Raw genomic sequence first — 12,956 nt, forward strand, 5'->3', positions numbered from 1 at the left:
TTTTTCCCCCCTTCTTTAATAGGAGGGTATGAATAAATTTGAGGATGACTGTAATTGATATACTGTATATCCTGATTATAAATTGTGCAAGAGCTTTTCTCATGATGTTGAAACAACAAACACATCAAATTTTATCAAGAAAATCATCTCTTTTTTGTGTGATGTTTTCTTATTAGGATGAGATTATGTCAGAAGGAAACAACTTTCTTATTACAACATTCATTAACATAATAGTTTCTGACAATATTATTTTGATAGATGTTGTGTTTTAGTGTTTTGCTGCCACCTATGTAATATATTAGCAACAATATATATATAAACTGATAAAGTTTTCTCTTTTCTGACTAAATGCTACTTCTCTACAATAAAATTTTAATGAGAAACTTTTCTTTTTAGAACAAGACGCTTCATCATTCTTTATGAGAGAGGTAAAAAAAAAAAAAAAATTCAATAAGGAACTCATGTCAGCAGAAAAATATGCTGCAATGTTGTCATATTGTTGCTTGGTGAACCACATTTAGAAAATGACCCTATTTCCATTTTTCTCTTCGTTAACAATCAGCTTATTAATGGAAGGAAATTATTTAAGGGAGTAATAAATTAGGAGTATGTTTTGGAATTATTTTTACAAAACAATTTGTCTTTTTTGCTTACACACCTATTATTTTATCAAATGGTGATTGTTAGATTGAGACAAACCAGCAGTGTTCAAAATAGTTCTGTATCATAGTACAGCTCAGATAGGAGGTCGAAACAAAAGAAATCTCACCAAGATCTTCCAGAGCTCCTCCTCTAAACACACATAAACATGGCTTTTACTCTGAAAATGATCACTGGATGCAGTATTAATACACCTGTATGATTTGATTTGACACGAACTCTCACACACAAACACACTCTCACACACAAACACACACACACACACACCACACACACACACACACACACACACACACACACACTTAGAGGGTATTTCCTCAGCGGATTTAACCTCTTCCTGTCAGTTGGTCTGAAAAATGAGCATTTAATGATCAGTGAGGACATTTGCTGCCATTAGAGATGTTGTTCCTCTGGACAACTTGTCAGTAAGATTTTCAGGATTTGAGCCCTTCTTTCATATATGTATAGATAAAATATGTGTAAAATGTAGATATAAGAATACAAAATTATTGCTTGGTTGTGGTCTGGGATAAATGAAAGTGAAAGTTTCATTGATATGGCAGCTGTTGGTTTCTTTACTGCTATGATTATGGAAAAAAAAGACACAAAACAATCACAAAGAGACACAAAGCTACAATAAAGACACACAAAATGACAACAATGATGGAAAAAAAAAAATGAACAAACAAATGATCATAAAAAGACTTTAAAATAAGAATACACAAAACAGCCTCAAAGATATTAAAAACAAACACAAAGAGACACAAGATCACCACAGAGAAACACATAAAGACACAATGAGACACAAAATGTCCAAAACAGACACAAAACACAACACAAAACCACCATAAAGAAACACAAAACAACCACAAAGAGACACAAAGTTACCATAAAGACACACAAAATGACCACAGAGACAGAAATGACCACAATGAAGAAAAAAAACACACAAAAAGACACAAAAGAAAAAGGAGACCAAATGACCATAAAAAGACTTAAAAACAAGAATACACAAAACAGCCTCGAAGAGATTAAAAACAAACACAAAGAGACACAAGATGATCACAAAGAGACACAAAATGACCACAAAAAGACACAAATAGACACAAAACAACCACAAAGAGACACAAAACTCTGTGCAATTTTGATTTGAAATTGATGAGTCGTTCAGGCCTGATGAATAAAACTTGAATGAATGAATGTACGTTTATGTTTGATCCACATGGCAGCTGAATAATTAGTGCACTGAGGAGGATTATGGGTCGGAGGGGTCGGAAACAGTTCAGAGAGAGGAGTGCTGATGTAAACTGATCCAGTGTCAGCTCGTTGTGCTGCTGCTGCTGCTGCTGCTGCTGTTTGTGGATCAGATTAAAGCTGTGAATGAAGCTGCACGTGCCGCTGCTCAGGATCAGCTGCTTACATAACTCTGCTGGCCGTAATCGGATCGTGTGATCCCACACAGCGCTGCATATTAATTGCACTTACTGCTGCACGCTTTAATGACTGAATCGTGTCTTTATTCGCGGCTCAGTTGGATCCTGCTGTAACTGAACTGATTGTACAAATGCTTTAAGGTGAATGAAATACATTCAGCAGGGGTTCATCACTGCAGCAGGGTCCTGGTGTGGGTTTGTTTCTCCACTTTCATGTGTTGTATCCGCCTGTACTCACTAACCTTCTACTGTTCCTATGCAGCTTTGATTAATTAAGTGATTGGAGTTTATATTTGGGTCAATGCAATATTAAAAGAAAAACAAACAAAAAACTAAAAAAGTAAAATAATTGGTAATGTAAAGATTGCCAAAAAAGAAGTAGTACATAGTCATCTCATGAAGATACAGTCATTTTACATTCTTAAAACATATTTTCTTGCCCTAATTTTGTATAACTTGTGATGTTAAAAGAATGTGTAAAATTATCTGTAATTTAACAAAACAGAGAAAATCTGACACAGTTTTTTAAAATATTTAAAATTTTTCTATCATTAATATACATCAATAGGTAATTACAAATTTCTGCAAATATCTGTAAAAATAGCTAAATTTATGGCCAAATGTTATTAAAGAAGAAATTGTTATTTGAGAAGGTCAAGAAATAATGTGGATAATATTGGCAGTTTTTGGCCTGTTTTTTTGTTTGTTTGTTTGTTTGTTTGTTTTTTTTACAGTTAGCATGTGAATAAATAATTTGTCTGTGATTTACTAGATATTGTCTATAACTTAACAAAACAGGGAAAATCTGTAAATTGTTTTTAGAAATCAGGTTAAAAAACACAGATTTTAACATCAATAGGGTTCTGGGATACATTACACGTTTTTTTTTATATGTTTTTTCATTTATACAGCAGCTCTCTGTTTTTTGGTGGAGCTCTGTCTAACCACTGGTGTAGTGCATCTCCACTGAGTCCAACACTTCCTGTCTGTGATGTCAGCAGAGACGACGCCACCACCTGACCAGGCGCTGGAACACCTGCAGACACACAGCAGGGAAAAATGGACACAAAGACCACAGCAGCAAAAGGCAGAAGACTGACGAGACAAACTGTCTTCTGACGGGACAAAACATCTTTAATGTTTGATCAGCACCTTCCAGTAATCAAAAACTTCTGTTTTAATGCAACAACACACCATGAAAAATGAACATTTTTAAAATAATTTTTAACAATAACTTCTTTCAACAATTAATAGCTATTTTGCAGATGATGTCTGTTTTGTTCAATTACAAAACAAAACATTTGAGGGCTGATAAACTGTGACTGTGTGTGAGGTGAAGTAAAGTTCACAGTGTGACCTGCTGCCAGATGCTGATTGATCATTTATAATTTTAAGTAGTTGATGAAGTCACTGCTGTTGTTTGTTACACTGTGCAGCTTTCATCTCTCCTCTGGATCCTGCTGTTGTCTGACGCTGCAGGTTTGATCAACTCAGAGGAAATAATTCTAAACAGCTGGAAGCAACAGACTGAACAGAGCACCAATACAGGAACCTTCACATAGACCCAGAACAAACCAGAGGTCAACTCACCGTCCTGCTCCTCGGTCCTCGGCCCGCGGTGTGTTTACTGTCGGTGAAGGAAATCCGTCTCTGGATCTGCAGGTTGTAGAGAAACAAGACTCGCTTCTTCTCCCTCTGACAAACGGAAAGACAGACAGACACAGGAGCTTACGTTGTACCTGCAAGATGTTCACATTTCTGCAGAATGATCCGAGCAGAAAAATAGACAATAATTCAATTTCAGTCACAGATTTGACCTGAGAGATTGAAGTTAGAGAAAACAGCTAAACCAGGTGAGAGACCAGTCACCGATTACACTGATAACATGAAGCACAAGAGGAGCTGGTGGGTTCTAAACATGAAATAATGATTTACTACTGAGTGGCTGCTAGATGGACCACAAAGACACAAAAATGACCACAAAGAGACACAAAATGATCATGCAGCGAAGCAAACAACAACAAAGACCCACAAAATCACAAAGACACAACACAACAACAAAGAAACATGAAACAACAACAGAGATGGAAAAACTTTGACAAAGAGATGCAAAGCAACTACAAAGACACACAAGATGACCACAAACAGGCAACAAATGACCACAAAGGGACACGAAATGACCATGCAGCAAAGCAAAACAACAACTAAGATACACAAAATGACTCTGAAAAGACACGAAACAACAACAAATTGTAGCATCTTATTTTTGCTATTTGGTATTGGGTTTTTGTCGTTTTGCGTGCCATTTGGTCATTTTGTGTCTTGTTTTTGTCAGGTTGTGCCTCATTTTGGTCATTGCGTATCTTGTTTTTGTTATTTTGTGTCCGTTTTTCCTCATTGTGTCTCATTTGACTTGTTCTGTGTCTTGTTTTTGTCGTTTTGTATCGTCTTTGCCATCTTGTGTCTTCTTTCTGTCATCTTGTGTCTCATTTTTGTCACTGTGTGTCTCATGTTGTTTTGTCTCATCTTTGTCATTTTGTGTCTTGTTTTCTTGTTTGTGTCTCATTTTGGTCATTGCATATCTTGTTTTTGTGATTTTGTGTCCCCTTTTTCTCATTGTGTGTCTCATTTGATTGTCTTGTGTAATGTTTGTGTTGTTTTGCCTCATCTTTGTCATCTTGTGTCTTGTTTTTATCATTTTGTTTCTCATTTTCTGGTTGCATATCTCAGCTTGGTTGCTCTGTGTCTCATTTGTGTCGTTTTGTCTGGTCTTTGTCATTTTGTGTTTTTGTCGTTTTGCCTTGTTTCAAAAATGTCTGCCTGCCGTTGAAATGATGCTCAAAGACTGAGTTAAAAGAAATGAACACCCTGAAGTCTTTTCCTTCAGGTTTCCTCAAAATATCCACTCAAGTATTAAATGTTTTCTCCTTATCTCTGTCTAATACTGAAGGAATCGCTTCAAATCAGTGAAAGTAAGTAACTTGATGTTCTCTGACTGTCTGAGCTGCAGCACGATCAAGTTCATAGTAACAAATGAAGAAAAACTAACAGGTCCAGACTTCTGGAATTGATTTTTGTTTTTTAACTTTTTAGTTTGTGCTTTGTTTTCTGATATCATCTTTAGCTCTTCTTTTACCGTTTCACTTCCATTTTGTACTCTGTATTTGCCAAATTCAGAAACTATACAAGTTTTCAGCTGTAAAATCTCTATAAGTTCAGTAAATGTCATAACTAAGGACAACCTTTTAAGGGATTCTGTGCAGCAGAAGAAAATCCTTCGCTTAAGGAATAATTAAGCCTTACGCGACTTAAGAAGGAAACTTGAGGTGTCTTCATGCAGCCGGCTCGATATCGATCGATCGATCCTTGTTAATCAACAAATATGTTTTCATGCTCAGCGGCTAAACGTGAATCTGCACAACTCCCTCGCTCTCTCTCTCTCTCTCTCTCTCTCAGCTTGTGTGAATGTCTCTCGACCACAGTTTGTAATGCTCTTACATTAATCTGCTCTCAGATCAGATTTACTGCAGCTCACAGTATTTAAACACACTGTGTGTGTGTGTGTGTGTGTGTGTGTGTTAATGAGATTGAGATGTTTGCTTCTTCATCACTTCTGAAAATGTGGTGACATCACAGCGAGCGGCAAACCTTCGAAGCCAAACAAAGATGTGTGTGTGTATTTGAAAGTTTTACTGTGAAACACTGCAAGTACTACTGTTGTTACTGTAAGTACTGCTGTTGTTACTGTAAGTACTGCTGTTGTTACCGCAAGAACGACTGTTGTTACTGCGACTAATCCTGCCACTGCTGTGGCCTCGTCTGACTGCTGACAGTGCAGCACGGTCCACCCATGCTTCTTTAAATCCTGTTTTCCTTGTTTGTTTTCTCACAGTGAGAACAACAGAAGGAATTAGAACATTTCTGAAAACTACTGTTACCAGGAAGAGATTCTTATTTAGAAGTTTAAGCCAACAGTAAACCCTCCATGGCTGATGGATATTGATCTGGGACATGTTAGAACACATTAGAAAATGTAAGAACAAGTTAGAACATGTTGGAACATGTATCAAGGCTTTGTTAATATCATTACTATCAGCTGTGTTGATTTGCCTTAGAGCTGCTGTTAGAAATGTCCTGCTGATAGAGCCACAGTGACACATTATACACTGCTGATAGAGGCAGCCATGTTTGTAGTACTTCTTCTTTTAGACCAGTATCAGACACGATTGGGTGCAGACAGAAGAGCAGACTAAGGATTAACGCCTCGAATAAACTGTCACAGCTCAAAAACTGTCAGTTGTATTGAAAAAATCTTTCACCTTGTAAAGCACAACCTTGTTTTGAGTATTTTCACGTCTGGACTGTGTGTTACACAGATTTAGTGGCAGGTTAGAGCTACTCACTGTTTGTGATTTTCACCCAACGTTTTGCAGTTTTGATAAAATGGGAGTCAATGAGAGTTTTGATCGACGCTCTCTGTGCTCTGAGCCGAGTCCTACAGCTGTGATACCCACACTGACACGCAGACTAAAAGGCCAACCTTTCTATGTATGAATTGTTCATGTTGAGTATATGTACATGTTTGTGTACCTGTGTGTGTTGTTGTGTGCATCAGTTTGTGTACCTGTGTGTGTTGTTGTGTGTATAAGATTATGGGTGTTGTGTNAAACCAGTAACACTAGAATGAACCACGATGAACACATTACAACCCAGCGAAAGCCCAGAAAACCCAGCACACCAGTAAAACCAGTACAGAACCAATGGTTTCACTCCTCTGACCTGCAGCGCTTCGGCGAGACTCCGTCTTTGTCCATCCACCAGGACAAAGGGATGAGTTTTCTCCAGCAGGTGGCGCCGCCGTCTGTCCACACCTGAGGACACAGAGACACAGTGAGCTTCTTACTGGGAGAACTGGGAGTACAGGGTTGTAGACGGCAAGTCGCTTTAACATTTCACATCAGATTCACACTGTCATTATTCAGGACAAAGATGCCACTTTTACTGTTGATGTGTTTCTAATTCCAGAAATCTACAATTCAGCTGCAGAATATCTTCAGACCGGTTGCATTGACATAATAATGTTGGTAATTGCATTAACTCAATATTGTGCTTAATTTAAACTCAAATTTATTGTTTGATGTTTTTCCTTTCGAGGCAACAAAAATTCTAATCAGACAAAATGTCGTCGAATGAATTCAATTCTAAAAAGCTACGACATGGCCAAAAACTAGTGAAGAAAATCTAATTGGAGCAACTTATTTGTTTCAGTCTATGCCAACTGAAACACTCCTGTTCATAACTAGTCCAATTAAATCTGTAAAACTTAAAATGTGGACATTCTAGTTGAAACAACTTCATTTTTGTGACTAATCAACAAAAAAGATTGTGTTTGTGCTACCAATCATTGAATAAGTAGTAATCAAAATACCTCTGATTGAAGAGAAAACACTAATTCTTCCAACTCAGTGTCATTTGTTAGTTAAACATAGTTTCATTAGAAGTTGTCTGAACTCAAAAAGAGTGATGCAAACTGTTGCAATCATTGTATTTTTATTGAGCCCAGACATTATTTTTTGAAGCGTCTAGCTCCTGGATTTACTTGCAGTCATTATTTCACATGTAGATTTTTTGAATAAATCTTTATAAGTTTCTAAATGGTCTGATCTCAATATATATATATATATCTTGAAGACTTTTAATGGATTAGTTTTATAATAGTTTGGTCTAAACTGCCAATGATAGAAGTTGTCTGCAATTTAATTTACTTCATTTAATTCACTTTTTCAATTTTTCTGTATGCCTTATCTTTTGCATGTTTTTGTTTTTCTCATCTTTTGCCTTTTTTGTTGTTGTTATAATCAGTTTATCCATTCTATAAAAAAAATCGTGTGCACTTTATTCAACTTATCTGTACTGCTTTTGATTAAATTAATTTTATTCAGCTGTATTTTTTTGTTTTTGCTTGTTTAGCATTCTGAGTAACCTCTATGTATGATAAGCTGCTGTATAAATAAACCTAGTTGCTTGCTCAGCTAAAGAGGGTTGTGTGTAGAGAGTGGGTGTTCCACCTGGTGAGACCGATGTTCTTTCTACGTCTGCAAGGTGAAATGTGTGAAATACGTAGAAGAACAAATTCTTGAATGGACAAGACTGTAGTAAAATAACAACAACTGCACATCCGTGGTGTTCAAGTGCGTCCAAAAGGTATAAGTATAACCAAAGCTCTAGCGTTGTGGAACACCCACTCGTGCTCTGAAGACTCCTTAATCAGCTCCAGGCTGCAGGCCAGATCTCAAATTAGAGGGAGGTAAAAGGTCACAGTGAGAACCTACCAAAGTTTTAACCTTTGGTAGGTTCCAACAGGCGGAAGCTGTTTTTCTACTTTCACAGAGGTGACCTTTCATTTTATAGGTGAATTATTTAATTTACATTCATGTCATTTAGCTCACTGTTTATAGTGCTTTACATTAACAGTATTGTACTATAAAATATTTTTTTAAAACACTATTTTAAATATACCATTGTATAAAAAATATATTAAATACTACTACGTTTTATTTTATTGTTCATCATTTTTTAGGTGCAATATTTCATTTCATTATTTCATTATCATGTCTAATAATACTTAACTGCAATACTGGCAGCATTACTTTTTATTTTTATCTCATTGTTTTCTACTTTCAGGCACTGCATTTCTTATGAAAATTTGTTTTTCTGATCAATATCTGGCACAAGAATTTCCTTCATGATCAATAAAGTTTTATCTTATGTCTTATCTTAAAATATATTATACTATAACATATGTATACTATACTATAAAACATGTTCAAAATTATACCATATTATAAAATATACTAAAACTGTAACATTTAAATATACTATATTATAAAAACATGTAAAAGCTAGTATATAAAAGTATATATATAATACTACAAAATATCTTTTAAAAATACTGCTATATAAAATACGCTATCCAATAAAATATACAAAAACTACTATATAGAACAAAATAAATATACACATACAAAATACAATCCTATGAAATACTTAAAAACTGCTGTATAAAATATACTATATATTTATAGAGAAATACTTCGACATATATAAAAACCATAAAATAAAATATACTATGAAACTACTTTAAGCACTATATAAAATTTACTACACTGTAAAATATACATAAAGTAGAAATATTAGGTTTACTGTAGTGTAAAGTGTAGAAAAAGTAAGAAATCAGAGGGAGGTCAGAGGTCAGAGTTCTGAGAGACAATTCTAAACTCTGACAGCTTTGAGGTACTTGTGAGATGAATTAAATTTTTTAGTAGAATGACTCCTTTATTAACTTTATAACCCGTCAGCTCGCTGTTCCCGGTACGTCAACCGTTACCTGTCACTGTGGATACGGTCAGACTGTCGGTACCGTCCATGTGTCCGTCCTCATCCAGAAGCTCTCCATCCTGCGCTGCGTTCAAGGACCTGCAGACCGTGAACGCAGCACGGCCGCAGAGCAGCAGCAGCAGCGGCAGCAGCAGCGGCGGGAGTCCGGTCATCCTCTCTGCGTCACCGGCAACAGGTTGCTGCTGTCTGATGTGTGTACGAGGAAATCCCGTCCCGCTCTGGTTACCTCACCGTGTCGGAGCACCGGGAGAGGCTCCGCCGGAACTCCATGGCGTTTCTTTACCCGGTGTGACCCACAACAAAGAGCGCGTCAGGACACCGGACCGCAGGCGGGGGAGTGTCCGTTAATTCGGCTTTCAGTAGTGAAGCTGGCAGCCCGCGCGGTCCTCCGGTCCGGACCGTTATCTGCGTAGCTCCGGTGAAAACTGTATGCTGTCGGCCAAAAGTACCGTCAGCTCTCGGTAAACTCCGGGCCGGTTGACTTCGTCCGTTCACCGGACAGCTCAGCTTGTCTGTGCTGGGAGGCCTGAACGAGGCTCATTAACGGAGGACACCGGACCACCCGTGTTTATACCGGGAGTTAACGGAGACGTCATCGGGCTCCGTGAAGCTAGCCGGACTAAACAAGATGGAGGCTGAGGACGCTGCGAGGAGGCCTTCAAAATAAGAGTCGCATGAACGAATTTGCATCCCAGTCTGTGTAAATATATTAAACTACATTACAAAAATGTATAAAACTGCTATATAAGGATATATAAAAAAGTGCACTAGGCTAAAACATATTTAAAGAAATATACTATAAAAATTTTTTTTTTTTTTAAACTGCTACAGAAAACCATGCTCCACACTATAAAATATATTAAAACCACTATAACAGCATTTAAAATATACCATACAACAAATATATGCAAACCTGCTAAATATAAGGATCTCAAAATAAAATATACTACAAAATGTATCAAAACTCTTATACAAAACTATGCCATAAAACATAAAAACTACAAAAAAAGTTACAAAAAAAGTATACTATACTCTAACAAACTTAAAACAACTATATTAAAGTACCAACCTGAAAATACATAAAAACTACAATATAAAAATATACCATACAATAAAATATACAAATCTACTTTAACAAATGTAGAACTGTTCAATACTTTAAAATATAAAAATGTACGGTAGAAAAATGTAAATGAAAAAAGTATTTCATTTTAATGAAAACAATATTTTATTATAAGCTCATATACAGTCGTCCTCAAATGTATTCGTACCCTTCCATTAGAGAAAAGGCAAAATTCACAATAGTTACTCAAATAACTAGAAACGGAAAAATGTAATAATAGTAAATTGTTAAATTAAAATTTTGTGAAATAAGACAGTGCTTTTGAATTGTGGTTGAAAAGGATCATTTAAAAAACAAAAACAACAAAAAAAAAAACAACAACAACAACAAAAACAAAGCTGTCCTGGATAAATTAGAGCACTTTGCTGATGAGCAGTGGGCCAAAATCAAAATATCTGCCAACAGGTGCAGAAGTCTGATTGAGAGTTACAGAAAACACTTGATTGCAGTGATTGGCTTAAAGGGTTGTTCAACAAAATATAAGCTTACGGGTCCCAGCATGCTTGTTTGCTTGTGTGTTTTTTAATATTTCTGTTGAACCACAATTCAAAAGCAATGTCATGATGTTCATTAATTTTTTTATTTGTTACTACTTTTGTCAATTTCAACTTATTTCAGTGACAGCTGTTTTTTCCCCCCTTCTTTAATAGGAGGGTATGAATAAATTTGAGGATGACTGTAATTGATATACTGTATATCCTGATTATAAATTGTGCAAGAGCTTTTCTCATGATGTTGAAACAACAAACACATCAAATTTTATCAAGAAAATCATCTCTTTTTTGTGTGATGTTTTCTTATTAGGATGAGATTATGTCAGAAGGAAACAACTTTCTTATTACAACATTCATTAACACAATAGTTTCTGACAATATTATTTTGATAGATGTTGTGTTTTAGTGTTTTGCTGCCACCTATGTAATATATTAGCAACAATATATATATAAACTGATAAAGTTTTCTCTTTTCTGACTAAATGCTACTTCTCTACAATAAAATTTTAATGAGAAACTTTTCTTTTTAGAACAAGACGCTTCATCATTCTTTATGAGAGAGGTAAAAAAAAAAAAAAAATTCAATAAGGAACTCATGTCAGCAGAAAAATATGCTGCAATGTTGTCATATTGTTGCTTGGTGAACCACATTTAGAAAATGACCCTATTTCCATTTTTCTCTTCGTTAACAATCAGCTTATTAATGGAAGGAAATTATTTAAGGGAGTAATAAATTAGGAGTATGTTTTGGAATTATTTTTACAAAACAATTTGTCTTTTTTGCTTACACACCTATTATTTTATCAAATGGTGATTGTTAGATTGAGACAAACCAGCAGTGTTCAAAATAGTTCTGTATCATAGTACAGCTCAGATAGGAGGTCGAAACAAAAGAAATCTCACCAAGATCTTCCAGAGCTCCTCCTCTAAACACACATAAACATGGCTTTTACTCTGAAAATGATCACTGGATGCAGTATTAATACACCTGTATGATTTGATTTGACACGAACTCTCACACACAAACACACTCTCACACACAAACACACACACACACACACCACACACACACACACACACACACACACACACACACTTAGAGGGTATTTCCTCAGCGGATTTAACCTCTTCCTGTCAGTTGGTCTGAAAAATGAGCATTTAATGATCAGTGAGGACATTTGCTGCCATTAGAGATGTTGTTCCTCTGGACAACTTGTCAGTAAGATTTTCAGGATTTGAGCCCTTCTTTCATATATGTATAGATAAAATATGTGTAAAATGTAGATATAAGAATACAAAATGATTGCTTGGTTGTGGTCTGGGATAAATGAAAGTGAAAGTTTCATTGATATGGCAGCTGTTGGTTTCTTTACTGCTATGATTATGGAAAAAAAAGACACAAAACAATCACAAAGAGACACAAAGCTACAATAAAGACACACAAAATGACAACAATGATGGAAAAAAAAAAATGAACAAACAAATGATCATAAAAAGACTTTAAAATAAGAATACACAAAACAGCCTCAAAGATATTAAAAACAAACACAAAGAGACACAAGATCACCACAGAGAAACACATAAAGACACAATGAGACACAAAATGTCCAAAACAGACACAAAACACAACACAAAACCACCATAAAGAAACACAAAACAACCACAAAGAGACACAAAGTTACCATAAAGACACACAAAATGACCACAGAGACAGAAATGACCACAATGAAGAAAAAAAACACACAAAAAGACACAAAAGAAAAAGGAGACCAAATGACCATAAAAAGACTTCAAAACAAGAAGACACAAAACAGCCTCGAAGAGATTAAAAACAAACACAAAGAGACA

The 12,956-nt window shown here is 35.7% G+C and overlaps 1 protein-coding gene across 2 annotated transcripts in view; it reads right to left on the reverse strand.

Moving 5' to 3' along the window:
• The window catches only part of adam15 (ADAM metallopeptidase domain 15), a 48,245-nt gene extending 38,117 nt beyond the window's left edge, over nt 1-10,128 (reverse strand). For both annotated transcript variants that reach the window (XM_008298639.1, XM_008298638.1), the window contains exons 1-2: nt 9,481-10,128; nt 6,873-6,964 (exon numbers count right to left, since the gene is read on the reverse strand). In XM_008298639.1, the coding sequence (XP_008296861.1) occupies nt 6,873-6,964; nt 9,481-9,643 (255 nt within the window). In that variant the 5' untranslated portion in view covers nt 9,644-10,128. The remainder of the gene's footprint in view (nt 1-6,872; nt 6,965-9,480) is intronic.
• Nucleotides 10,129-12,956: the final 2,828 nt, after the last annotated feature.

Source organism: Stegastes partitus, unplaced genomic scaffold, assembly GCF_000690725.1.
Source record: "Stegastes partitus isolate 25-593 unplaced genomic scaffold, Stegastes_partitus-1.0.2 Scaffold1335, whole genome shotgun sequence".
Lineage (NCBI taxonomy): Eukaryota > Metazoa > Chordata > Actinopteri > Pomacentridae > Stegastes > Stegastes partitus.